Here is a 25,768-nt window from a genome sequence, read left to right on the forward strand (position 1 = left end):
ACTAGATTTCCTGTCAGAGAGGCCTCAGTCCGTCTGAATCAGCGACAACATCTCCAGCACCATCAGGCTGAGCACAGGAGCTCCTCAGGGCTGTGTTCTCAGCCCTCTGTTGTTAACTCTCCTACACAGCTCTAACCACATCATCAAGTTCGCTGATGACACAACCGTGGTTGGACTCATCAGCAGCAACGACGAGTCAGCGTACAGAGATGAGGTTCAGCAGCTGGCGTCCTGGTGCAGCGAGAACAGCCTGTCACTGGATGTGGACAAAACCAAGGAGATGATCATTGACTTCAGAAAGACTCGTTCGACCCACACACCACTCAGCATCCGTGGTTCCATGGTAGAAACTGTTAACAGCATCAAGTTCCTGGGAGTTCACATCTCAGACGACCTCACCTGGACCACCAACACCGCCTCCATCACAAAAAAGGCCCAGCAGCGCCTCCACTTCCTGAGACTCCTGAAGCGCGTGAACCTCCCTCCTCCCACCCTCACCATGTTCTACAGGGGAACCATAGAGAGTGTTCTGACCAGCTGCATCTCCGTGTGGTTTGAAAACTGCAATGTTGGTGATCTCAGCAAACTACAAAGGATTGTTAAAGCAGCTGCCAAGATCATCGGAACATCTCTCCCCCTGCTACAGGACATCTTCCACAACCGCTGCATCAGTAAGCCCTCCGGCATCGTGCTTGACCCCTCACACCGCTCACACGGACTCTTTTCTCTCCTTCCATCCGGCAGATGCTATCACAGCATCGGGACCAGATCCTCCAGACTGAGGAATAGCTTTTTCCCACAAGCCATCAGACTCCTGAACTCACTACCAGCCCTCCCGCTCCCCCCACCACTCACACCCACACAGTCTGTTAACCAACTTCTTTTGCACTTTACACACCACTACCTCTGCAAGACACGCTGCTGTATGCACAATTTATGCTGCTCTATGGACAATCTTTTTTGCTCCGGGTTTACAAGCTGCTACACTGGTCACTTTAAACCACACCAAACTGTAAATTGTAAATAGTAAACTGTAAATTCTAATTGTAACTCTTAAGCGTATATTTATTATTTTCTTCTCATTTTTATATCTATTTATAAGCTTGTTTTTCCACTGATGTACCTGGAGCCTCGTCGTCTTGTCTCTCTGTATGCTGCACCGGATATAGCAGAGATGACAATAAAGTTTACTTTGACTTTGCTTCCTTGGTTTTTGACAATCTGTTAAATAAACCGATTTTAACTTTTAACAGTGCTCTGTGTGTGGGTCTAGTTAGATATATACATGCCGCACACTGAGTGGATCAGCTTGTGTCTACCCTTCGTCAAGAGGAATGGGTATCCACTGAATCCCCAATTGTGATAGGGACTGCATTTCCCACGAACGAGGAATTCCCAATAAGCATGGGTCAAAAACGTGTGCTGTACAGCGGTAACACTAACTGTCTTCAGAACAGTACATCAGGGGTTTAAATCCCAATCACTAAGGGCCCCAGGCATCTTGCTATGAGCAAGAAATATATAAATGAAGCAATGCCCGTTGCCTGTATTAACAAGATCCACATCAGGTGTTGAGGATCCAGGACATATTGATGAGAAGTGAGCTACTGGAACCAGGTTATGGTAAATGGCCTGTATTTGTATAGCGCTTTACTAGTCCCTAAGGACCCCAAAGCGCTTTACACATCCAGTCATCCACCCATTCACACACACATTCACACACTGGTGATGGCAAGCTACATTGTAGCCACAGCCACCCTGGGGCGCACTGACAGAGGCGAGTATGGGCAGAAATCTGTGCCATCAGAAACTGAATTTGAATAATTTGAATTTGAATTTGAATTGCTCAGATTGAATCTGAATTGTAACTTGAATAAATGCTTTTGAAAGCTGAATTTGAATTAGTCTAATTTGAAATTGAATTTATGGTTTGAAAATGATCAACACTAAATTGAAATTGAATTTTATATATTGAAAATGAATTCATTTGCTTTGAAACTGCATTTTATCCTTTAAAAATTCAACTCTCAAATAATTTCAGTTTCACTTCTCACCATTCAGTTTCAGTTCTACAATTCAATTTCAGTTCCAAAATTCAGTTTTTTGGAACTTACATCTGGTTCCGGTTCAATCGCAGATTAATAGAACTACGTTTTACTAGCGGACCTAAAGTGTTACTGACGGGATTCTACAGCATCTTGAGCTGAATTAAGACTTCAGAAGTCATTCGTCATGTCGTATGACCAGCGGATAAACTCTCAGGTTGGTAATAAATGTATTACATGTATAAGAACAAGCGTCATGTTAACAAATGATAGCCGTACGGTAACTTTTATGCCTATTGTAGCTGTTAGCTAAAAACGCTAATTTAGCCTAGTTTGCCCTTGATTCAGCTTTGACAAACAAATATGATCGACTGTTTCTAGTAGAATTCCAAAGTTGTCATCTTGTACCCTGTCAGAGCCCTGTATGCTTGCAGAGACCCCTACAGTAGGGAAACATGCAAAACAGCGTCCAAACCTTTGTATTTTAGCTTTATTTATGTCTTACACAGCATCCCAACTCTTTAGCTAACTTAATAATTTTAGCTAAAGTGAATAGTTAGTCTAATTCATTAGTGCAGCATTACTGGATCACCTGTTTAAAGTGATATAATATGATATACAACTATCACTGAAACAGCAAACTTTGTAAATAAACAAACAACACTTCTCATTCTCTAAACGTTTGGCCACAGCTGTAGATTATACTGTCAGTGCTTGTTCACTCTTGACAATAATTACATTTCTAAATTCTCTTTGTGCATTTACAGGTAAACAATATCTAATATTTTATCTAAATGACTGCTTTGTCTTTGAAAACATGAAGAGCCTGAGGCCGGTGACAGTCCAGTTCTACTCTAAGTACATCCTTACGGTGGCTCACAGGACAAGGCCACATTCCTGTCCTGCCAGAAGAGAAGAGAAACTTCAGAGTCTTCATGCAGTTCAACCACACCTGTCATATTCCATATGACAGGGGTCTCAAACTCCAGTCCTCAAGGGCCGGTGTCATGCAACTTTTCCATGCCCTCGAGGACTGGAGTTTGAGACCCCTGCCGTATGGTGTTCATGCTGTTTTCTACCCCACAGTTACAGCATGTCTGACTGCCTGTTCAGCATATGCAAAAATATATGATGAGTTTAAGCATGTGATGACTAAGGCCTCCCATTATGGTGTTTGTCATCACGTCACAGACATCTGGATGATCATTTGGAATAAACAAAAAACTAAAAACTTGTTACTTCATCTTTTATCTTTATTATTATTATTATTGTTCTTATTTTACATTTTTCATTGTTAGGCATTAGGTTTATTTGTAGTAGTCCTTTCCAACTTCTTTCCCTCTTCCATGTTACTGTGTCAGCTTGTCAGCATCTATTTGGGTTTGGAAGTGGAACAGAAAGTAAGGAAATCCAAAGTGCCATTAAAACCAGGAGAGGTTCTTATATTTCAGAAGAAGGGATTAATTCAAAAGAAATGACCTCAATGCCATATTTTATTTAGGAACCCTAGAGAGCACTTTGCAAAATAACACATTCTTATAATTTCACCCTCAGATGAGCCAAGCTACGACTGTCAGGGAAGGTGATGTAGGTACAGAGCATGTGAGAGTGGTTAAGTTAATGTCTCTTGTCTAGATGAAGGCACAAGAGGGATCAATGGCAAGGCGTAGAGATTCAGTATCTTCAGTCTTCAGTGGACACTCCATTTCTGGCACAAAACACCTGTAAAAGATGGTCGATTTAGGAGGTGACCCGACAACTTCAGCCTGTCAAACATAGCAATGGAGCAGTATGTTTAAAAAAAAAAAACTAAGCATGCACTCAGTACCCTAAGAATTATTATGGTAGTTAAACACAGTGATAGTTGTATATCATATTATATCACTTCAAACAGAGGTGATCCAGTAATGCTGCACTAATGAATTAGACTAACTATTCACTTTAGCTAAAATTATTAAGTTAGCTAAAGAGTTGGGATGCTGTGTAAGACATAAATAAAGCTCAAATACAAAGGTTTGGACACCGTTTTGCATGTTTCCCTACTGTAGGGGTCTCTGCAAGCATACAGGGCTCTGACAGGGTACAAGATGACAACTTTGGATTTCTACTAGAAACAGTCGATCATATTTGTTTGTCAAAGCTGAATCCAGGGCAAACTAGGCTAAATTAGCGTTTTTAGCTAACAGCTACAATAAGCATAAAAGTTACCGTACGGCTATCAATTGTTAACATGATGCTTGTTCTTATACATGTAATACATTTATTACCAACCTGAGAGTTTATCCGCTGGTCATACGACATGACGAATGACTTCTGAAGTCTTAATTCAGCTCAAGATGCTGTAGAATCCCGTCAGTAACACTTTAGGTCCGCTAGTAAAACGTAGTTCTATTAATCTGCGCTCATTACTCTTGAACCGGAACCGGAAGTAAGTTCCAAAAAACTGAATTTTGGAACTGAAATTGAATTGTAGAACTGAAACTGAATGGTGAGAAGTGAAACTGAAATTATTCGAGAGTTGAATTTTTAAAGGATAAAATGCAGTTTCAAAGCAAATCAATTCATTTTCAAAATATAAAATTCAATTTCAATTTAGTGATGATCATTTTCAAACCATAAATTCAATTTCAAATTAGACTAATTCAAATTCAGTTTTCAAATGCATTTATTCAAGTTACAATTCAGATTCAATCTGAGCAATTCAAATTCAAATTATTCAAATTCAGTTTCTGATGGCACAGATTTCTACCCATAGGCGAGGCTGCCGGACACTGGCGCCACCGGGCCCTCTGACCACCACCAGTAGGCAACGGGTGAAGTGTCTCGCCCAAGGACACAACGACCGAGACTGTCCAAGCCGGGGCTCGAACCGGCAACCTTCCGATTACAAGGCGAACTCCCAACTCTTGAGCCACGATCGCCCTACAGGGGCGCCACGATCGCCCTACAGGGGCACCATAGAGAGTGCCCCTGTAGGGCATAAGTGGACAAGGTATGAGAAAAGGGTACTATTGGAATGCTACTACACCAGTAACCTCTATGAAAAAGATTGCATGAGGATTTGGGAACTATGAATTCTTTAACGCAACCATTTACACTTACATTCAAACAACAAGTTGCTCAATGTTCCAACATCTGTAAGAGGTCGTAAGAAGCAACTGCTATTGCAAGTAGAAATTGGCAAGGTACAATAGCAAGTTGGAGCCAGGACGTCAAGCCAGGGGGAGATTTCATCATCCCCACACTTTGAAATTGGGTGCTAATCATTGATCATATGTACTGATCATTTTGCTTGATCTTAGCGTAGCCGTCGATACCATTGACCACAAAATCCTACTCAACAGGCTGAAGGTTTTGGCTGGTATATCTGGATCCGCCCTAGACTGGTTTTCCTCCTACTTATCAGACAGGACCTTTTCTGTTAGGACTGATAGGTTTACCTCTAACATTGCCACCCTAACCTGCGGAGTTCCACAGGGTTCAGTTTTGGGTCCATTATTATTTTCTTTATACATGCTTCCTTCAGCTAGCATTATTCAATCTTTTAGTGACATTTCTTATCATTTCTATGCCGATGACATTCAGCTGCATATGTCCTTTAAGCTTCATCAGGTGGATAGGCTGTCCACCCTAGTCCAGTGCTTAACTCGGGTTTCTGATTGGCTTTCTAGCAACTATCTTGTATTAAACACAAATAAGACAGAGACCATAATCATAGCTCCTCCTGAACTACAATGTAAAATCACTCAGGTTCTTGCCCCTTTCTGTTCCTCTCCTAAGTCAAATATTTGAAATTTTGGAGTAATATTTGATTCTTCTCTGGGCCTGGACTCACATGTAAAATCTCTGTCTCGTTCCTGTTTCTTTCATTTAAGGAATATTTCTAAACTGCGACATATGTTCTCCTTAGCTGAACTGGAAAAAATTGTTCATGCATTTGTGTCATCACGTTTAGATTATTGTAATGCCCTGTTTACCAGTTCAGATGAATCATCTCTTTCTCACCTACAAGCTATACAAAATGCAGCAGCCAGGCTACTAACACGTTCTAGCAAGCATGCTCACATTACTCCTATTTTATGTTCTTTACATTGGCTCCCAATTGATTTTAGAATTCGTTTTAAAATTCTTGTTTTAACGTACAGAGCACTAAATGGCCCCAGATTATTTATACAAGCTTCTTATAAAATACACTGCTGCTTGTTGTCTCCGCTCACAGACTCAGAGTCTGTTAGTTGTTCCCCATACACGTCTGAAGACCAAAGAGGACAGAGCCTTTCAGTCTGTGGCACCAAGGCTGTGGAACAGTTTACCACCACAACTATGTTTGGCTGACTCTGTGGCATCCTTTAAAAAGCAGTTAAAAACGTATCTTTTTAAACAAGCCTTCTGTTGATCAACGCTTTTTAAATTTTACATTTTTATTTACTTTTAACCTTTTATATTGTGTATATTGTCTATTCTGTGTCTTAACGGTCTGTTTATTTTAATCTTTGTGTACAGCACTTTGTGACAGCCTGTCTATGAAAAGCGCTTAATAAATAAACTTTACTTACTTACTTACTTACTTACTTACTTACTAAGCCCAAACAAAAACAACGGGTACATTAAATAGATGAAAGGGAAAGACAATATCCCCCTCGGGTGGCCAACTGCCAAGTACCCCGTTGAAGTACCCGCTGAAAGTCTACTAGACGTTTTACTTTCTATTAGGTCTTCTACTAGAATATCTGAATACTGCATTACAGACAATCCCTTCTGGCAGCACCATGTGGAAGGTCCTGTCCATTTGGCTAAGATGAACAAGCACATGGCTCAATACATGAGCAGGGCCCAGAAAGGAAATGCCAAGGGCTGCGAGATTAGCAAGAGAATATGTGCCGGATAAAGGCAACTCTGTGTTCCCTATGGTAATTGGACCACTTGGGCCAGTGACCCCCAAACTGGGTAGGTAGCTCCAGCTGATCCCAGGGTTTGGGTTGACTGTAGCTCAGGTGTTAGAGCACTACATCCACAAATTGCAAAGGTTTAGTGGTTCAATTGCTGGCTGCATGCCAAATGTCCTTGGCCAAGATACTAACCTGAAGTTGCTCTCTGATGCATCTGTCGTAGTGCAAATCCAAGGTTAATGTTAGATATAAAAGCACTTAAGCATAGAAAAAAGTGCAAGTCCAATTGAGATTTAGTCCACATTTTTTGCTAAACCTTCTTTAACTCTTTTTACACTTTATACAAAGATGTTTGATGGTTTGGACTCACTGCAGTTGATCTCATCGCTGTTATCCCCACAGTCGTTCCTGCCATCACATTGAGAAATCTTGCTGATGCACAGGGTGTTGTTGCACTGAAACCTTCCCGGACAAGCTGATAAAACAAAAAGTCCCTTCATCTATTTGCCTGCTTTGGAAAATGCTGAAATCCTTTTATTAAAATGTTTTTGAAAAGTCCTCTTTACAGTCAGTTGGGATGAAGGCCTCATACTCGGCAGTGAAACCCTGGTCAACATAGGAGGAGTCCGAGTTAAACGTAATGGTCACCTTGTTGCTTTTGATGGTGATCAGTCTGGTGTTTAAGCCATTGCCACACAGCCTACAACAAAAAGAGATAGCTCACTGTGTGTGTGTGTGTGTGTGTGTGTGTGTGTGTGTGTGTGTGTGTGTGTGTGTGTGTGTGTGTGTGTGTGTGTGTGTGTCCATCTAAACAGACCTAAATACACACACAAGTCCAAAAATAGTGTTCTTTTTGCAACACAAAAGTGACAAGGGACAAATAACTAATACTTTCAGGTAGTGCACATACCGTACAATACTCATCCAGCTACAAAGAAGCTTCATCACCAAACAAATAGCCAAATGTTAAAACTCAAGTTTGTTCCTGAAATGTAAATTTAAGTAGGAACACCAGAACTAGAACTCCTTCCTCCTGAGCTACAGACACCTCAAATAGAATCATACTTTTATAAGTACCAGTAATAAGCTCAGGTACATGTTGAACTAGTTGGATGTGAGAGAGTAACTTCTTATTTGTATCAGAAAGAACTGATGTGTGGCTCAAAGGTTAGAACTGAGTGTAACTGCACCCCCAGTTGGCTTTACATTAGCATATATGGGACCTAGGATTTTGAAAACTGTTCATGTAATTTGGAAGTAATTTTTAAGATGGGCTTGAGCAATAGTTTTCCAGTCATGAACAGCAATGACCCATGAATCATTCAACTATAAAAAAGGCATGGGGCAATGTTGTGTCAACACATAACCAACTACAGTGACAGTAATTCTGATTCTGTGGCCATCACCAAGTGTGCCTGATAGAATTGACAGTGCAATGGTCAGCACAAGTGCAGTAAGCCAAAATTTCTGTTTTAAGCATGCTCTAAATTAAAAAATATATTAAAAAATATATTTTTTCTACACTTGGGTCTGTATGATGTCAAATATTAGGGAAATCCTTCAAATGGTCAGCTCCCGCACACAGCTGTGCCTGTGGGCACACAAACTCCATCCACCTGCTGTTTAACCCTCCAGTTTTGTCCACCCCCACCCCCCTTACTTTAGTGTTCTCCGCCAGAAAAAACATTCTGTTTGTGAGGGTCAGTTCATCAGTAGAAAGCTGGCTTAAAGAGAGATGAGCTTTTTTCAGAGGCTACATCAAAAGCCCATTATAAGATAAATTATTATTATTTGAACAGTGAATCATGCAAAGCTACTCTAGTCCAGTACAATAATAAAATATGGAGATGAAAATGAGAAGAATAAATCAAATTTAAGGCAATGTCCACAATTTGAGTGATCAAGTCATAAAACTCTTCTGACACATTGACTTGTGGTCTTTATTTGGGACTTGCTGACTCAGAACTCTGCAGTTTTAATTTTGGACTCCTGCAATCCCACCAAAGGCACAAATGATGCACAAAGTAACTAAAAGGAGGCATAAACTGATGCTTACTTACCTTTCACCGTTGATGTCAACATAATCATGGGGGCAATGCTCACTTTGATTTCCCACAAAGAACTTTTTGAAGTCAACCTTCACAAATTTTTCCTTTGCAACCTGAAAGACAAATACAACTTAAATGTAATTATTAACTGAGAAAATGTTGTGAAAATGGATGTCAAGGTCAGTGGATGATCAGTGGATTCTTTGGGGTTTTAGATGGGATCTGCATCTATGTGTATTGTTTTCCATCCATTTTTACCACTCAGCTGTAAAAGGCTGATTGGTCATCACACTGCTAGAAGGGCAGTGTGGACACCTACGTTTGTGAATGTGATAACTCAAGAACAGCCTTACATTATAAAGCACCTGCTGTGACTTGGGAATATAAAAATAAAATAAAATTGAGCTTAAGTTGATGGTACATTCTATGCAGGGAAGATGATAGCAACCCTTTATTCATTTTTTAATTCTTAATTTCTAATTTCTAATTTAAATTAATATAAAAAAGAATCTTGAGGACTTACCTCAATGTTCCAGACACATGATGTGCTTGGAGGGTAATTAGAGGGGAAAAATGGTGAAGAGAACGAGCCTTTGTCTTCAGTCAGCGTGCCACCACAATCTGAACAACAGATACAGTGGCTTGCAAAAGTATTCGGCCCCCTTGAACTTTTCCACATTTTGTGACATTACAGCCACAAACATGAATCAATTTTATTGGAATTCCACGTGAAAGACTAATACAAAGTGGTGTACACGTGAGAAGTGGAACGAAAATCATACATGATTCCAAACATTTTTTACAAATAAATAACTGAAAAGTGGGGTGTGCGTAATTATTCAGCCCCCTGAGTCAATACTTTGTAGAACCACCTTTTGCTGCAATTACAGCTGCCAGTCTTTTAGGGTATGTCTCTACCAGCTTTGCACATCTAGAGACTGAAATTCTTGCCCATTCTTCTTTGCAAAACAGCTCCACAACTGCCCTGTGATGGCCTCAGAGGTTGTCTAAGAGAATATTGGGAACAACGACACCATGAAGTCCAAAGAACACACCAGACAGGTCAGGGATAAAGTTATGGAGAAATTTAAAGCAGGCTTAGGCTACAAAAAGATTTACCAAGCCTTAGAACATCCCACGGAGCACTGTTCAAGCCATCATTCAGAAATGGAAGGAGTATGGCACAACTGCAAACCTACCAAGACAAGGCCGTCCACCTAAACTCACAGGCCGAACAAGGAGAGCGCTGATCAGAAATGCAGCCAAGAGGCCCATGGTGACTCTGGACGAGCTGCAGAGATCTACAGCTCAGGTGGGGGAATCTGTCCATAGGACAACTATTAGTCGTGCACTGCACAAAGTTGGCCTTTATGGAAGAGTGGCAAGAAGAAAGCCATTGTTAACAGAAAACCATAAGAAGTCCCGTTTGCAGTTTGCCACAAGCCATGTGGGGGACACAGCAAACATGTGGAAGAAGGTGCTCTGGTCAGATGAGACCAAAATGGAACTTTTTGGCCAAAATGCAAAACGCTATGTGTGGCGGAAAACTAACACTGCACATCACTCTGAACACACCATCCCCACTGTCAAATATGGTGGTGGCAGCATCATGCTCTGGGGGTGCTTCTCTTCAGCAGGGACAGGGAAGCTGGTCAGAGTTGATGGGAAGATGGATGGAGCCAAATACAGGGCAATCTTGGAAGAAAACCTCTTGGAGTCTGCAAAAGACTTGAGACTGGGGCGGAGGTTCACCTTCCAGCAGGACAACGACCCTAAACATAAAGCCAGGGCAACAATGGAATGGTTTAAAACAAAACATATCCATGTGTTAGAATGGCCCAGTCAAAGTCCAGATCTAAATCCAATCGAAAATCTGTGGCAAGATCTGAAAACTGCTGTTCACAAACGCTGTCCATCTAATCTGACTGAGCTGGAGCTGTTTTGCAAAGAAGAATGGGCAAGGATTTCAGTCTCTAGATGTGCAAAGCTGGTAGAGACATACCCTAAAAGACTGGCAGCTGTAATTGCAGCAAAAGGTGGTTCTACAAAGTATTGACTCAGGGGGCTGAATAATTACACACACCCCACTTTGCAGTTATTTATTTGTAAAAAATGTTTGGAATCATGTATGATTTTCGTTCCACTTCTCACATGTACACCACTTTGTATTGGTCTTTCACGTGGAATTCCAATAAAATTGATTCATGTTTGTGGCTGTAATGTCACAAAATGTGGAAAAGTTCAAGGGGGCCGAATACTTTTGCAAGCCACTGTAGTTCATCACTATAGTCAGCTTCTATTTATGAAGTTTCTAATGTCACAAGAACCAGAAGAAATGTCAGGAGATGGAGTTTACACTCACAGCATAATCCTACAGATCTGCAATCAACTGAATTCTGTTTTCATACACATTCAAGTGCATAATCCTAGTTACAGTGGCAAACATGTTTTTGTCAGTGTGCTTTCTTATGGACTTTTTATTGAATAATTATGTTTATGACAAGGAGTCAGTTTCTTGCAAGACAAAATTACACACTAATCTATGTATATTTAAAAGTGCAATATTATTTCCACTAAATACGATCTAAATTTATTCCTAACATACATTTTCATGTCTTTCAGTCCCAGTGAAAATATTTGTTTTTTTCCTTAAAAAAAAACATGAAGTGATAGTTGTTCAAAATATGTCTTAATTTACTTAGTTTAGTCACAGGAATCTGGGAGTAGTTTGCTTCGAAGCCAGCGAAGTTTATCTCCTCATTTGTGACCAGCGTCAGTAACATGACGTTTCCAGAGGAGATGAAGGACAATGACTTTTGAGAGTCTCCACACTGTCTGAGAGGAAAACACAGAAACAGAACATTTACCTTTTAAAGAGGAACTTTACAGAAGCCTGAAAAGCATTACAGAAGTTTATTTTTTAAGTAAGTTGGACAGGAATTATGGTAGCTTGCAAAACTAAAACATCTATCTACATTATTACATAATTACCATTCAAAAACTTCTTTGCAAACAAATCCAGCAATAAAAACAATGAGTGTACCTTTCTGCCTTTTCTTATACATATAGCTTTAGCTGAAGTATATCTGTACATCACTGTAATAAGCTGAAATCTCGAAACAAACAGAGGTCATAATTTAAATTTTTTTCATTAAATGTTTTATTTTGTCTGATGCTAACTTCTATGCCCAAAATTTTAGTTCACTCATGCAACAGAGATGACAGTTTAAATTCTGGGAGAGGGATTATTTGTCTCACTCTGTCAGAGCACGTCTCTCTATGGGGGCCAGTGAATCATAGGCTTTGATGAAGTCATGCTGACAGTCATTCTCCAAGATCAGACTGTGGAAGTTGAGCCAGACTCTGTTGCCGGGGTCCGCCCGAAGCCTCCACTGCAAGTTGAGATTTGGAGGATAAGGATAGTCTGGAAACCCCGGAGAATGAACAAATCCAGGGTGTCTGACATGGATGTCGAAGAACTTCCTCTCTGAAAATACATTGACAAAGTTCTTGTTTGACCCACACCAATGCTACCATGAATGCATCATTTTTTCTTTTCAACAGGATATGAAGGTACAAGCTCTTATATTTTGCAACATATTTACCTCCATGAACAGACTGCTTTACATGTTAATTTGAATAAAGTTCGAACTTTAAATACACAAATGCTTGAAGGTAAAACAGTTCTCACCACTTAATGGGGTCCTGGCCAAGCGTTGATCTATGGCTGTGAAGACAAAAATAAATTTATTACGAAAACACATATCTGTTCAAATTTCATGATGTTGATCTAAACACAACAACAACATGGTCAGAATCAGAATGACTTTATTTATCCCCAAGGGGCAATTAACATACAACAGAGCAGCATGATGTTGAAGATAAGGACAGGGCATAAACAGGCAATAAGAGTGAGATAATAAATACACAAAATATACAGTATATACAAAAGTTACTAAGCTTTGAAATTGTAGTGACTGAAAGGTGAATAAATAACTGTAAGTAAGTAAAGTGCCTGCAGTATAAGAAGAGTGTAGTTTATGTTTATGGGTGTGGGAAATGGTCTTATTGGCTGGAGTTAAAAAGCAGAGTGGCTTTGGGGACAAAGGTGGCTCTCCTCCTCTCAGTCCTGCAGGAGATGCAGCAGAGGCGTCGCCCAGAGGGGAGCCATTGAAATGCGGGGTGGAGAATGTGAGAGGGGTCGTTGATGATTTTGGCTGCCTGTCTAAGGGCCTGTTGGCTGAAAACCTGTGCCAGAGTTCTGACAGGCAGGCCGATGATTTTAGAGCACACTGATGCAGTGTGCTGCAGTCTGTTCCTGAGGGAGTGGAACCAGCAGGTGATGGAGAAGGTCATGATGCTTTCCAGGAAGGCATAGTAAAAAGTCATCATGATGGATGTGTTATGGTCAGATGAATATTGGGGGAAATTTAAAATAATATTTCTTTAATCATGTATCATTTTATTTTTGCTTTCATTTAATTGATTTATTATTATTTTAAATGGTAAATGGTAAATGGTCTGTATTTATATAGCGCTTTTACTAGTCCCTAAGGACCCCAAAGCGCTTTACATATCCAGTCATCCACCCATTCACACACTGGAGTTTAAGTTTAATCTGGTTAGCATTTGTTCAGTTCAACACATCAAAACTCACATAAGTTTGACAATAATGATACCTTGTTTATACACTTCTTTATCCGTCTCATACAGTTGTGTCAGCCACATCACATGTCAAGCATGACACCTGAAGCTTTTTTGCAAGAGTAGCAGCATATACCAAGTCCCTATTGCCTTATCAGATACAGTGCAGCAGTCTAGCAGCCACTAGAGCAAATCCAGTGTTTCAAAGACTTCAAAGTTTCTCACCACTGGGAGACAACAGTGATACACAGATAGATATATTACTCTAAGTGCTCTTCAGCAAACATCACAGTTTTGCATGTATCACACACTACAAGGTATTTTCAGCAGTGGTGCAACCACTTAGGAATCTCTGTTGTCTTCCGAATCATTTAAATCAACTAAAATCATGCTGGGAGGAAAGTGGATACCAGGAGATCTCAAATATATGTTAACTTAAGATTTTTTAAAAAGAAAATATGGTGCTGTGATTTCAAAGGCTCATATCTTAACCTAACTTAGATCATTCTTGCACTTTTCAATTCAATTCAATTCAATTTTATTTATATAGCGCCAAATCACAACAAAAGTCGCCTCAAGGCGCTTTATATTGTACAGTAGATAGCACAATATTAAATACAGAGAAAAACCCAACAATCATATCATATGACCCCCTATGAGCAAGCACTTTGGCGACAGTGGGAAGGAAAAACTCCCTTTTAACAGGAAGAAACCTCCGGTAGAACCAGGCTCAGGGAGGGGCGGGGCCATCTGCTGCGACCGGTTGGGGTGAAAGAAGGAAAACAGGATAAAGACATGCTGAGGAAGAGAGACAGAGATTAATAACAGATATGATTCGATGCAGAGAGGTCTATTAACACATAGTGAGTGAGAAGGTGACTGGAAAGGAAAAACTCGATGCATCATGGGAATCCCCGGCAGCCTACATCTATTGCAGCATAACTAAGGGAGGATTCAGGGTCACCTGGTCCTGCCCTAACTATATGCTTTAGCAAAAAGGAAAGTTTTAAGCCTAATCTTTTCAGAACGTTTAAGATGTTTAAAGACATTTGCCCTCTCCATGGACTATGTGCATCTTCCTGTCTAATGCTGCCATCTGTTGGTCATTGCCGAGTCATATACCTGTTGGAAGTCTGAACTAGTTCCTTACAGAACGACCTCTTGATCAGAAAGCAACATTTACTGCACGTTTAGTAACTGATCTGCAAAGCAGATAAAGATTATACCAAACAAAAGGTGAACTAAAGTTAATGAATCCATGGACAGCTTTGGATGGTTAGTCCCTGCAGTGTTTTTTAAAAAAGTCAATTTAAGCTTGAATGATGTTGTAATACTGGTTAAGATTACTGGCTGTTAGTGTCGAGTCTTTAATGATTTCACATTAACTCAATCATGCCAATTTCAATGAGAGATGTAGGCTTTCTTTGGTAATAGATTTGGTAACAGGCGAAGAACAAACCTGTGAAAAAGTGTAAACTGCATGAGTCTGTGAGCTGTCAAACCTTGTGAAATGATATTGCTGATGTTCAGGTTGTCACTGGCTTTCAGCAAGCCTTGTCCCTGTTGGCTCCATTCACTTTCTGCTGGAGGCTCCAGAGATTCAATGGCTTGATCCACAGTGGTTTGCTGAGGGACGGGGACATCAAACTCCGACTCATAATACACCACAATGCTGTCATCACCACTGTCACCCTCACTGAACCACAAGACACAGAGAGGATTTATACAGACTTTATTTTTGAAGTGCCCCATTGAACAAGAGAGTTCAGTATTTTAGGTACAAACCAATCCACCATATTAAAACCAACCATTGAATACTCTGCAGATGTATAGAGTTAGCAAGTTTTGCACATAGTCCATAAAAATTGAGTCAATAACCAGGTTCCAGACCTCCTGTGACATTAAAATCAGCACAGAAATGGACTACAGCTCAGCGTTCAACACCATAATCCCACACACCCTCACCACCAAACTCGACAACCTTCAGACTTCTGAGGTTTGCCTCATGGAATGTACATGGAGCTGGTTTCAGAGAAAAGAGGCTTAAAATTAATGCGTTTGTATCAGACTTACAGGCAGTTATCACATTATCCTTCTACAGGAGATTCATATGACCAAAGCATCTGTACACACACTCACTTCTCCACAGTTCTCTCACGTTCTCAGCCTGTTACAACTCAACCCAAACACATAGGCTTGGGGGTCTGGGGCTTGCTGAGCCTAGGGCCCAGCGGGGAGAGTGGACCCTACTGCCCCCCCAATGCGATGTGAGTACTTTCTGGTTCCGGGGTGCTTGGCTCGATTCACTGGCGTAGTTGTTGACCCACCCAAAAACAAAATAAAAAAAAAAATCAGTGGCTGCCCTTTGCCACCCCTGGAGGCCATTGCCAGATCCTACTGTCTCAGGAAAAACCAGGGCCATCACAGGTGACCCCTCGCACCCCCTTGCGTGCATCTCTATTGTTTTGTATATATATCCCTCTTGACTGTATATATTTCTCCTGTTAGCTATCTATTCCTGCTATCTGCTATTTATAGAGTTATACAATTGGTGTGGAGCACAATTTCATCAAACATGTAGACCAGCTGTTCTGGAAATGTAGTCATAACCAAGTTATTACATATTGACTCTTGTCAGAGCTGCACTGACTCTAATGCGTCTTAGAAAACATAAACTTCAAGAACTGACTGTTGATTCAGCACCTTAACATCTTTAACTAGATAAGCTGATCACTGACACTGAACAAATGACAAACACACAACATTTAACAGTCAGCATGACATCATGGCCCCTGACAGGCACAGTCAAGTTTCTATTTCACAGTACCTGAAGGCCTGGACGGTGTTGCGCTTGAAGTATTTGGCCAGCACTGAGTCTTTGGAGTAAATCAGTTTCAGCTGAAAGAGAAAAAAGTCATTGCAGCGACTTCCTTTAATTGCCTCAACAAAGACAAAAACACACAACAGAGGAAGCCACAGGTTTGTGATAACATCAAGATTACAATACAGATTCATAGCAAGCAGTCATTTAGCAAAACGAACCATGTTGTAACTGAATCATTAGGCAGTTAACCCTGATATTTAATCAGGTCTCATTATGTGGATATATACAAGAACTGCTTTCATCCTTTGTGGCGTAGAGTAAACAAAATGCTGGAATAATTCCTCAGAGATCTTGATCTATATAGAGAGGATGGAGATCTGTCACATGCACAGTGACATGTGACACTGTGCATGTGACAAAGACCAGTAGAGACCAGTTGACTACAGTGAACTCATTGTCATGTTCAAGAAATCAGTGAGTATCATGTGGGCGTAAAGACAACTATCCTTGGGTAGGCTGTGGTGTTAAAATGATGTTCAGTTGGTACTAAGAGGCCCAAAGTGTAGCAACAACAAAATTCTCTCTACCATTACTCCACCACTGCCAGACTGAACTGTTGACACAAAGCAGGATAAAGCCATGGTTTCCTGTTCTTTACACCAAATTCTGACCCTACCATCCAAATGTCACAACAGAGTTTTAGAACTCAAGACTTTATGAATTTCTTAGAGTTGATTTTACAGGCTGATTTATGAAACTGTATGAGAATAAAATGTTAGGATTGTTGTAATCTCACAATAAATGTTTTTACAGTGCTTAACAAATATATTAGGCCACCATCCACCCTAAGGTTTATGTTGCAGCTGCCCTAAATTAGCAGCATTGGTAATAACCAGAACTATTATTAACTTTTATATTTCCCTCATGGTTAATCCACCAGTATCAGCAGGTTTGTTAATAAAAAATTATAAATATATTTTATTTTAGTGATATTTTTTTTATGTCATTAAGATGCTAAATTACTGTTATTTACTTTCGTTGTTGTTTTAGTGGTTGAATGTTATGCTTGATTAATTTCTGACTTGTGACAGTGTGCTGTCTCAAACTTGGGTATAAAAATGTGAATTCAGTTGGAAATTCCTCACTGTTGTTGAAAACAGTCAAATATCAAGAATTCAGTGAAAACAAAGAGTCTGCATTAAAGCACTTTGTGATGCTGATCTTTCTCACTGTTATGACAGGTGGTATAATAAATGTGTTAACCACTCTATATCTCATACTACTCTTCTTTGTTTACTCAATAATTCTTTCTCCACAAGAGCAAACCTGGACACATCATAAAGTCCATAACATGTCATACAGCTGTGAGTCTGTTAGGTGTCACCTGTTGGCTGACTTGAGCGGCCAGCTGAGTAAACTCTGAGCTGCTGGGATCTTCATGCTCTGGCAGGAATCGCTGGTTGCTGATTTCCATGGAGCCGATGTAAATTCTCTGCACTGTGACATCGTTGTGTGCTGATGACATACATGGATGTTTCAATATTGCATATATGATTAATGAAAATTTTAAACAACTGTTCACATAAAAAAATACCACAGCTGGCTGTGAAAGACTAATTCTGAAATATTACCTGGAGTTATACCATTACCTTCAACTGCAGCAAGTTTCACTTTATATTAACAGGAACTTAATACAATATATTTGTGGGAAACTAACACACAGACCATAATACTGCATATACGCAAATATTTAAATACTTATTATTGAAACGCTGCCTCAATCACGACCATCTTCCTAATGATATATTGAAGAACTTTAGTTATTTAGCAAATAGAGAAACTGATGTGTTATCAAAACAGTGCACCAGTGTTTATGTGTTTTCACTTTCTGCATTATATGAGCAGGATGAACAAGTGAAAGAATTAAACTTTTTCTGTACTTGGGGAAAAAAGAAAAACTTAATATTATAAAATTAACTAAAACGAAAATATTATGTCCCTTGTAGTTTGAGGCTGTGACTCGGAGGTTGAGCAGGTCATTTGCTAAAGACTTAAAGATTTGATGGTTTGATTCCTGGCTGCTCTGTCTGCATACCAAAATATATTTGGGCAACATACTGAACCCCGAGTTGCTGCCGATGTTCATCAGGGTGTGACTGTTAGATAGAAAGCACTTAGACACAGAAAGAACACTTGTATAAATATGTGAGTGAATGAGACATGTGCTCAAAGCTGCTAGAGTGGAAAAGCATTTTATAAGAGTCCATTTAACTTTTCACTACATTTCTGTAATCCTACAAAAATGGAAGTTCAGACTTTGATTTTTGGGAATACAATCGCAATATTTGCAAAAAACCCATCACTTAACCCTAACCCTCGTGGCAATAAAAAAATAGAAGCTGCAACTCACATCATTTTGAAAAGAAAGCTCATGTGCTCTGTTAGCCCAACCACGACTGTGGCATTGACAGAAAACTCAGAATGTCCTCTTGACAGTACAGTAGGACTGATATAGATTGTATAAATGATGAATGCTGCAGAGGTCTTTAACTCATAAAGAGATGCTGGGTCTTTGGAGGATACCTGCCTGAACTTCTGTCACTCCTCTACAAAAATCGAGCTGAATGAACTGCACACCTTTATGAATGAGTAAAGTTTAATAAAGTCCACTTACAATGAAGGTGCTGCAATCCAGTCATCAAAGCCAGAATAAAGGCTACTATCAGCAGACCGACTCCTATTGACAACCTTTTCTTGGACAGACTGCAGTTTGTGCAACGGTCACCATACTGCAGACAGGATACTGTTGTTAGAGTTTCACCCCTTGTTCCACTTAAAGAATCAAACAGTATATTAAAGGTAAGACAATGACATTGATCAGGAGACTTCTAAGGACTGAAGTCAGCACAAATTGACTCAGTCAGTAACAAAGTCCTGCAAGGATGCATTAAAAGGAACACACAAACAAGAATTGTCTATTAAAAACATTTAAGCTATGAAAAATCTGAACTATAAGAGGAAGCTTTTGGCTGCTGACAATGAAATAAGGGCAGAGAAAGTGAATTGTTCTTACATGCAATTTGAAATGGACAGTTAAGGAATGTTTCATTTTATTTATTTTTGTAAAGACAGAAGTAAAAATATTCAAGAGGAGAAGGTGGAGTGCTAAGTTACCGCCAAACACTAGATTATTTAAGGTTAGTTAGCAACCTGCATCCATAAAGTGTACCGCTGAATTGCACACATACAGATATCTGCTAATTATTGACAATTAAATTATTAATAAAATATTTGATTTATTCTGTTATAAAACCGAAGCTCAAACTTCTTAGACTGGCTGCACATCACAGCAGGACACGTAGTTTATCAGCTAATACCATTTAAACATTTCAAAAAGGCAGCAGCACCACAAACAAGGTGAAGTTGAGTTCAGTTCAGTGACTTCAGTTAGCAGCTGTAGCTACAGCCACACTCCCAGCTTCCAGCCTTAAGACTATCCAAACCAATGAGTGGTCAAAGAAATGGTTTGGATAATCTTTTATGAAATAAAACCAGTTACTGTGACTCATGTCCACCATCTGGATTAGTCACTGTTTTCATTAATACTATTTTTAGGGTTTCTGATGACAGCCTGAGAAATTACCCCAACTTCTGACTATAAGTGGGCGTTTTCTCAAAAGTCAGAACTTCAACCATTTCGGGGTTTTTTTTTTTTTTTTTACCTTTTAACCTTTTTTTTTTTGAACCAAGATTGTGTGCACAGATTATTTAGTGGTGCAGAAACATCCTGGAGGTGCAGAGAATTTGGAACTATTAACATTTCGATATGACACCAGTATATTTCTGCTTTTTTAATCTCAGCTTAAACAAACAAACCTGTTCCTGATGTGACATCATGGGCAGGTTAACAGCTGGACTCACCTGTCTGGGACTTAAACTCTCCTGTGAACCCAGTAAATCCACATCTTCAGCTTCCCAACTCATGGTTCCCAGTGACCTTCTTCTTAAACTTCAGCGTGGTTCATTGTCCTTTTTATTTTTTTAATTTAAATATCCCAGCAGCAGGTGAGCAGCAGCTCTCTCTCTGTCTGGGTGGAAGTCGAGAAGAAACCCACTGACAAAAACTTTTGTCTGGACGGTGTTGGTTCTTACTGGAAGCTTAGTTCTGGAACAAGAATGAGTAAAGAAAAGAAAGATCAGATTGGTGGCCTGTTCTTTAAACCTTATTTAGATTCTGATATATGTAAGAATTTTATTCATATCAAATAATTAAAAAAAAAAGTCTGATCCAATGTCTGAACATTAATATCTCAAAAACTGTTAAAGATCAAATTGTCACTGCTCGTTTTTTTTTTCTTCAAAATAAATTGGAATGTGTAATTTGGGACAGTTGCACTAAAAAGGTCTGAGTACTGGATGGTTGATGCATAAGTCAGACCCATGTTTGGGCAAAAGACAACAAGTGGCAATTCTGAATGGTTTAATACAAAACTGTATTGACTGACAGCAGCAGTTTTCTCCTTTTTGCACAAAGTTTGTTTTTCATGCACTTTGACACTTTAGTATGTTTTTTGTTTTTCACATTTTGCTATGATGTAGTAAAGAACAATCACAGGGACTTCACGAGTTTCAAAAACTGTTATCTGCAAATAAATAAATATTTGTCATTGGTGCCACGACCAAAACCTTTGACTGCACGCTCACACTCATTTCTGCTGATGCCCCACCCCCACAGGATGTGTGTGGTCTATTCACATAGAACTATAAAACATATTAATTTAAAAACACCTGGGTGAAACCAAACTTTCACAGAATATAAAGCATTTCATAAAACCATAAACAGTCAAAGTGGAAACACCATAATCACGCCTAAATCAGTGTACTGCATGGAAACTCATGATCAGCCCAGATCTTGCACCTGAGAAAAAAAGAACTCAATAAAAAAAAGATAATAAAAAACAAAATGATTCTGGAAACTAACAGAAGCTGAATTTAACTGAATATTAAAGCAACAATAATAAATATTAATCCAAATATAAGGGTAAATGTAGTAATGCTGTGAGATAATATTTGTGTGTTTGAGAAGAACTCGTTTAACTGAAGGTCTGATTTTTTCTTCTTTTGAAAGCTTTAAATATCCTACTTGTCCGTTGCTTCTGTCAGTGTGGAGCAGCAGCACAGAGTCTTTAATGTTGTGTCTGAGTGCACTTCAGCAAAAGCGATTTAAATAACAACAGTAGTTGTATGTGTCAGAATAACTTAACAATTTAGTTTATTTTACTGTCTGTGGAAAAAATAGGAAGTAATAAGCATTTACCTGATAACAGATATTTTGACTTTTGGCTGCGCTCCTTTAAGTATCCCAGTATCCACAAAAACACTTGCGCATGTTTTCTACATTATAATTTTATCCCCCAATTCATCTTTGACGTGGTTTAATCTCAGTTAGTTTAACTTCAGTTAGCATAAAGAGATTCTGATTTGTTCATTTTCAGGTGATTTAGTTATGTTATGCTTGGAGATCCAAATTTACCGTACTTACACTTATATAGTAATGTGTAGTTTCACTGACCAGTTACATTCATGCAGCTCTTTATTCTAAACTTCAAACACTTGATCTATATCACATCCTGTGAGGTGACAGTGCTAACTACTGTAGCAAATCTTGTGCCTGTGTCAAGACACAATGTAGTGCAGTTCTTTTTGTGTGCCATACATGATCACAGCTTACTATTGAGATTCCTCCATGATCGGCAAAAAGCAGCAGGAACCTTTGAACCTGCTAGTCAAACGTACCTGGGAATCTGGATTAAGGTGGTGGGAACATTTCATGGGACAGAAGAAAGGTTCTCCTTGAATTCAAAAATTAATTTAACTTAATTCAATTCACCACGGCTCCATGAAACTTTGCACAGACATGGCATATTTGACCAGGACAGTATATAATAATTAATATTGTTCCCATAATGCTGAAGAACAGATGTAATCATCTTAAACACCAGATTATTTATGTACAAAAATTATTATAATTGTTTGTATGAAGGCCAAAAAACACTCACCTTTGACTTATTTTTCAGCTCAGAGGTGTTTACGTGGTTTTCAGCTGCACACGCAGTCGGCTGTTTTAGCAAACTTCAGCAGATGTTTAAAACTGCCCACATTTGACATTTGAACCAACAGGAAACTAAGTACTTCTTTAGGGAGTGACTAACGTTGAAGCCAGTTCTCACCACCCACCAGTAGCTGCTAGTGTTAAAAAACCCCACAAAAAAACAAGTAAATGTGAAATTCAGGAATATTCAGCTACAGTTTTCTGTAGTACTGGTGGTAACTGGTGTGAGACAATCAGACATAATTCAATTAATGTTCAAACCCTCAAAACCACACCATAATAATCAGATACTGAAAGTAACAGAAACATTGTTTTGCTGATAAAACATTCATAAGGCTTCCAAAGCAAAGACTAAAAGCTTCAATTTACTGTCAATGGTAAATGGACTGATTCTTATATAGCGCTTTTCTACTCTCCCGGAGTACTCAAAGCGCTCTATACAACATGCCTCATTCACCCAATCACACCCACTCATACAAGCACTTCTAAACTCAAGTGCAACTAATAAGCATTCACACACATTCACAATTTGGGGTTAGTATCTTGCCCAAGGATATTTGGCATACAGACTAGAGGAGCCAGGAATCAAACCACCAACCTTCCAATCAGTAGCTGATCTGCTCTACCACCTGAGCCACAGCCACAGCCGCCAGTACACATCAGAAGATGGAAATAATGGTATCTACTACTGATATGACGATTTTATACTTGTATAAAACATTATGTTGAGTATTGGTTCATCGTTCATTTAAAAACACTGGAAAAAAACACCAGTAATTTCCATTTGCAAAAGGAATTATCCAGTAGCAGCCCACTTCAATCAGCTAATGATGAGGATGTAGTTTTGTGGTAATGAGTACATAAAGAAGGAGCTCATGACTCGTTACTGAGGAGAAGAGTCTTGGATATTTACCTCATAGAAGGATTAAATGATGAACTTATACTCAATGTGATGTTATCGTTCCCTCGTGATTTTATTTTTTTGTAGGATACATTCTGCTGCGATGTTTGTATATTCTTTAGATCTGGAGGGATCTGTACTGGGGTTTTTGAAAACACCTGACCAGGTTCAACTTCTCAAACATGACGTATGAAGCCGGACCACATCCAGTGGTTTTTAAGTGGAAATACTGCGAGCACCTCTGAACCAAAGTACGCCCTAGAAAACGAGCAACACGAGACATGCAAGATGCATGCAGATAAGAGTCGGTGCACAGCAACTTCTTGTGATCAGCTCAGATCTTCATGACAAAGTAAAAAAATCTATAAGAACAAAAGTAGTAATAACACTAGGAAACTAAAACTAACAGAATAACATTAAAAAGTGAAAATTACAAATTAAATCATCGTTCTTAGAGTGAATTAACTAATGTTCCATGACATCTCGATCCATCCATTTTTTCCCTTTTTAAGTATGGTTATATGGCTCAAATATCCTGGGCTTCCTTCTTGTAGCCAAAACCACTTCACCTGGCTCCTTTTTATGTGGAGTAATAGCAGCTGTACTCTGAAGCCCTCCCAAATGACCAAGCTCCTCCCCCTCATCTCTTAGGGAGAGCCCAGATGGACTCTTAAGTGCTTCCTCTCTGGGTCTTAGGTGATTTCACTCAGTTGGTCACCTCATAATTACAGAGCAGCCTTTTCCTCCTTAATCTCCCCTAATACACAGTTCCAACAAACCAGGAGTTTCCAGTCGTTTGTAAAACCCTCCACAGAAGTCCTGATTAAAATGAGTCTTGATTTCCATCTGGGGATCACCATTTTAAACCAGCACTACACAGATTCACCTGAGTCCCCCTCTCTTCCTGTTTCTCCAGCAGGTTTCCTCCTTTATAGAGAAGGAGCCAAACCTGCACCAATCAAGTACTCCCAGAACTCCAAATAGCTGGCAGCTGGACTGCTCCCACATGGGTGTGGCCTTTATCCCAAACAGAAACGCAACAAAATCAAAAGCACACAATACTTGAAACATAAAACAATCCTAACCCAGTGTACAGTGAGAGATCCTCTTAATTATTCCACCATACCACATTCTACAAAAAACAAAGATTAAGACAAAGATTCATCCATCATATCTTTTTGAACAGTATAAGCATGTCTGTTTCCAGAACCTCTGAAAGATTTGGACCACATAGAGCAATAAGACAACCACTATACATGCAGGCAGAGTCATATATAACCACCAGTCACAGCTTTTTTCTTTGCATCCACACAAAGTCCTTTTCAAATAGAACATAGTAAGAAATAAAGCAGTGAATAAAGCAACAACGCTGGCTGTTTTAACAGACTGTATCACTGCATTATTCATTGTGACTTTAAGACTGTATGTTTTGGTGGAAGGTGTCAGTTTACTGAGGAAGCAAATAGCCTGCAGTCTGACACCTGTGAACAATCGTGGTTTCCAACAGGAAACTTTTTTGGGGTTTGTTTGCATTTTGAATTTCCATTACAGTTGCATGTGGTTTTAGCTGCACATCATTTGTCTATACCCGAACCTGTGAGAACCACACCAGCACCTTCCAAATACTCGACAAACTTTGCATTTCTTTTAAGATGCTCCAATAGAATGACTCATTATGTAGTTTGTGTTTTTTTAAATTGAAAAACTGCTTCACAAAATACTGAAACAAGTTTAAGGACTCTGAAATAAAAGTAATAATTGTGTTCAGGCAATGAGAGAAATAAAAATTGGCATTAAAATATCCTTAAAGTAGCTAAAGTACAGTAAAGGCACCAATTATTAGTATAATATGTCAATAATATTAATTTTTTAAATTGTGACTGTTTATTGTAGGTTGTTAATATGAATTTCACTGTAAAGCTACAGCTGGAGATGGCTTTAATCATTTAAGTCTGATCTATAATATTACAGCACTGTATATGACTAGTTTTATATTTTGAATTCTGTAAAATAATAAGTAACCAAAGCTTTAAACTACGTGGTATAGACAGATTATTTAATGTCATTGTGCAAAGAAACTATTTTCTAGTGGTTCGTCATAGCTGAATATGGAAGATAAAAGAATAAAAAAGGACAAGAGAGCTGAAACTAGGTTAAACTGCTAAACTGTTAAAAGAAAAAAATAAATGTCAGGATTTTTTCGTGTGTGTGTCAAAGAATATGACTTTAGTAAATAGAAAACCACTTAAACTATTCAAGTGTTTGTTACCTGTTGAACTTTCCTCTGCAGTTCTGGTGCTAATTG

The 25,768-nt window shown here is 39.1% G+C and overlaps 1 protein-coding gene across 1 annotated transcript in view; it reads right to left on the reverse strand.

Annotated features, from left to right (window-relative positions):
• LOC134618348 (suppressor of tumorigenicity 14 protein homolog) overlaps nucleotides 1-17,975 on the reverse strand; it is a 56,616-nt gene extending 38,641 nt beyond the window's left edge. Inside the window, exons 1-10 of the mRNA XM_065469630.1 lie at nucleotides 17,835-17,975; nucleotides 16,454-16,524; nucleotides 15,129-15,322; nucleotides 12,241-12,469; nucleotides 11,681-11,817; nucleotides 9,506-9,603; nucleotides 8,995-9,095; nucleotides 7,501-7,634; nucleotides 7,305-7,409; nucleotides 400-504 (exon numbers count right to left, since the gene is read on the reverse strand). Of these exons, the coding sequence (XP_065325702.1) occupies nucleotides 400-504; nucleotides 7,305-7,409; nucleotides 7,501-7,634; nucleotides 8,995-9,095; nucleotides 9,506-9,603; nucleotides 11,681-11,817; nucleotides 12,241-12,469; nucleotides 15,129-15,322; nucleotides 16,454-16,524; nucleotides 17,835-17,975 (1,315 nt within the window). The remainder of the gene's footprint in view (nucleotides 1-399; nucleotides 505-7,304; nucleotides 7,410-7,500; nucleotides 7,635-8,994; nucleotides 9,096-9,505; nucleotides 9,604-11,680; nucleotides 11,818-12,240; nucleotides 12,470-15,128; nucleotides 15,323-16,453; nucleotides 16,525-17,834) is intronic.
• Nucleotides 17,976-25,768: the final 7,793 nt, after the last annotated feature.

This window comes from Pelmatolapia mariae, linkage group LG20 (assembly GCF_036321145.2).
Source record: "Pelmatolapia mariae isolate MD_Pm_ZW linkage group LG20, Pm_UMD_F_2, whole genome shotgun sequence".
NCBI lineage: Eukaryota > Metazoa > Chordata > Actinopteri > Cichliformes > Cichlidae > Pelmatolapia > Pelmatolapia mariae.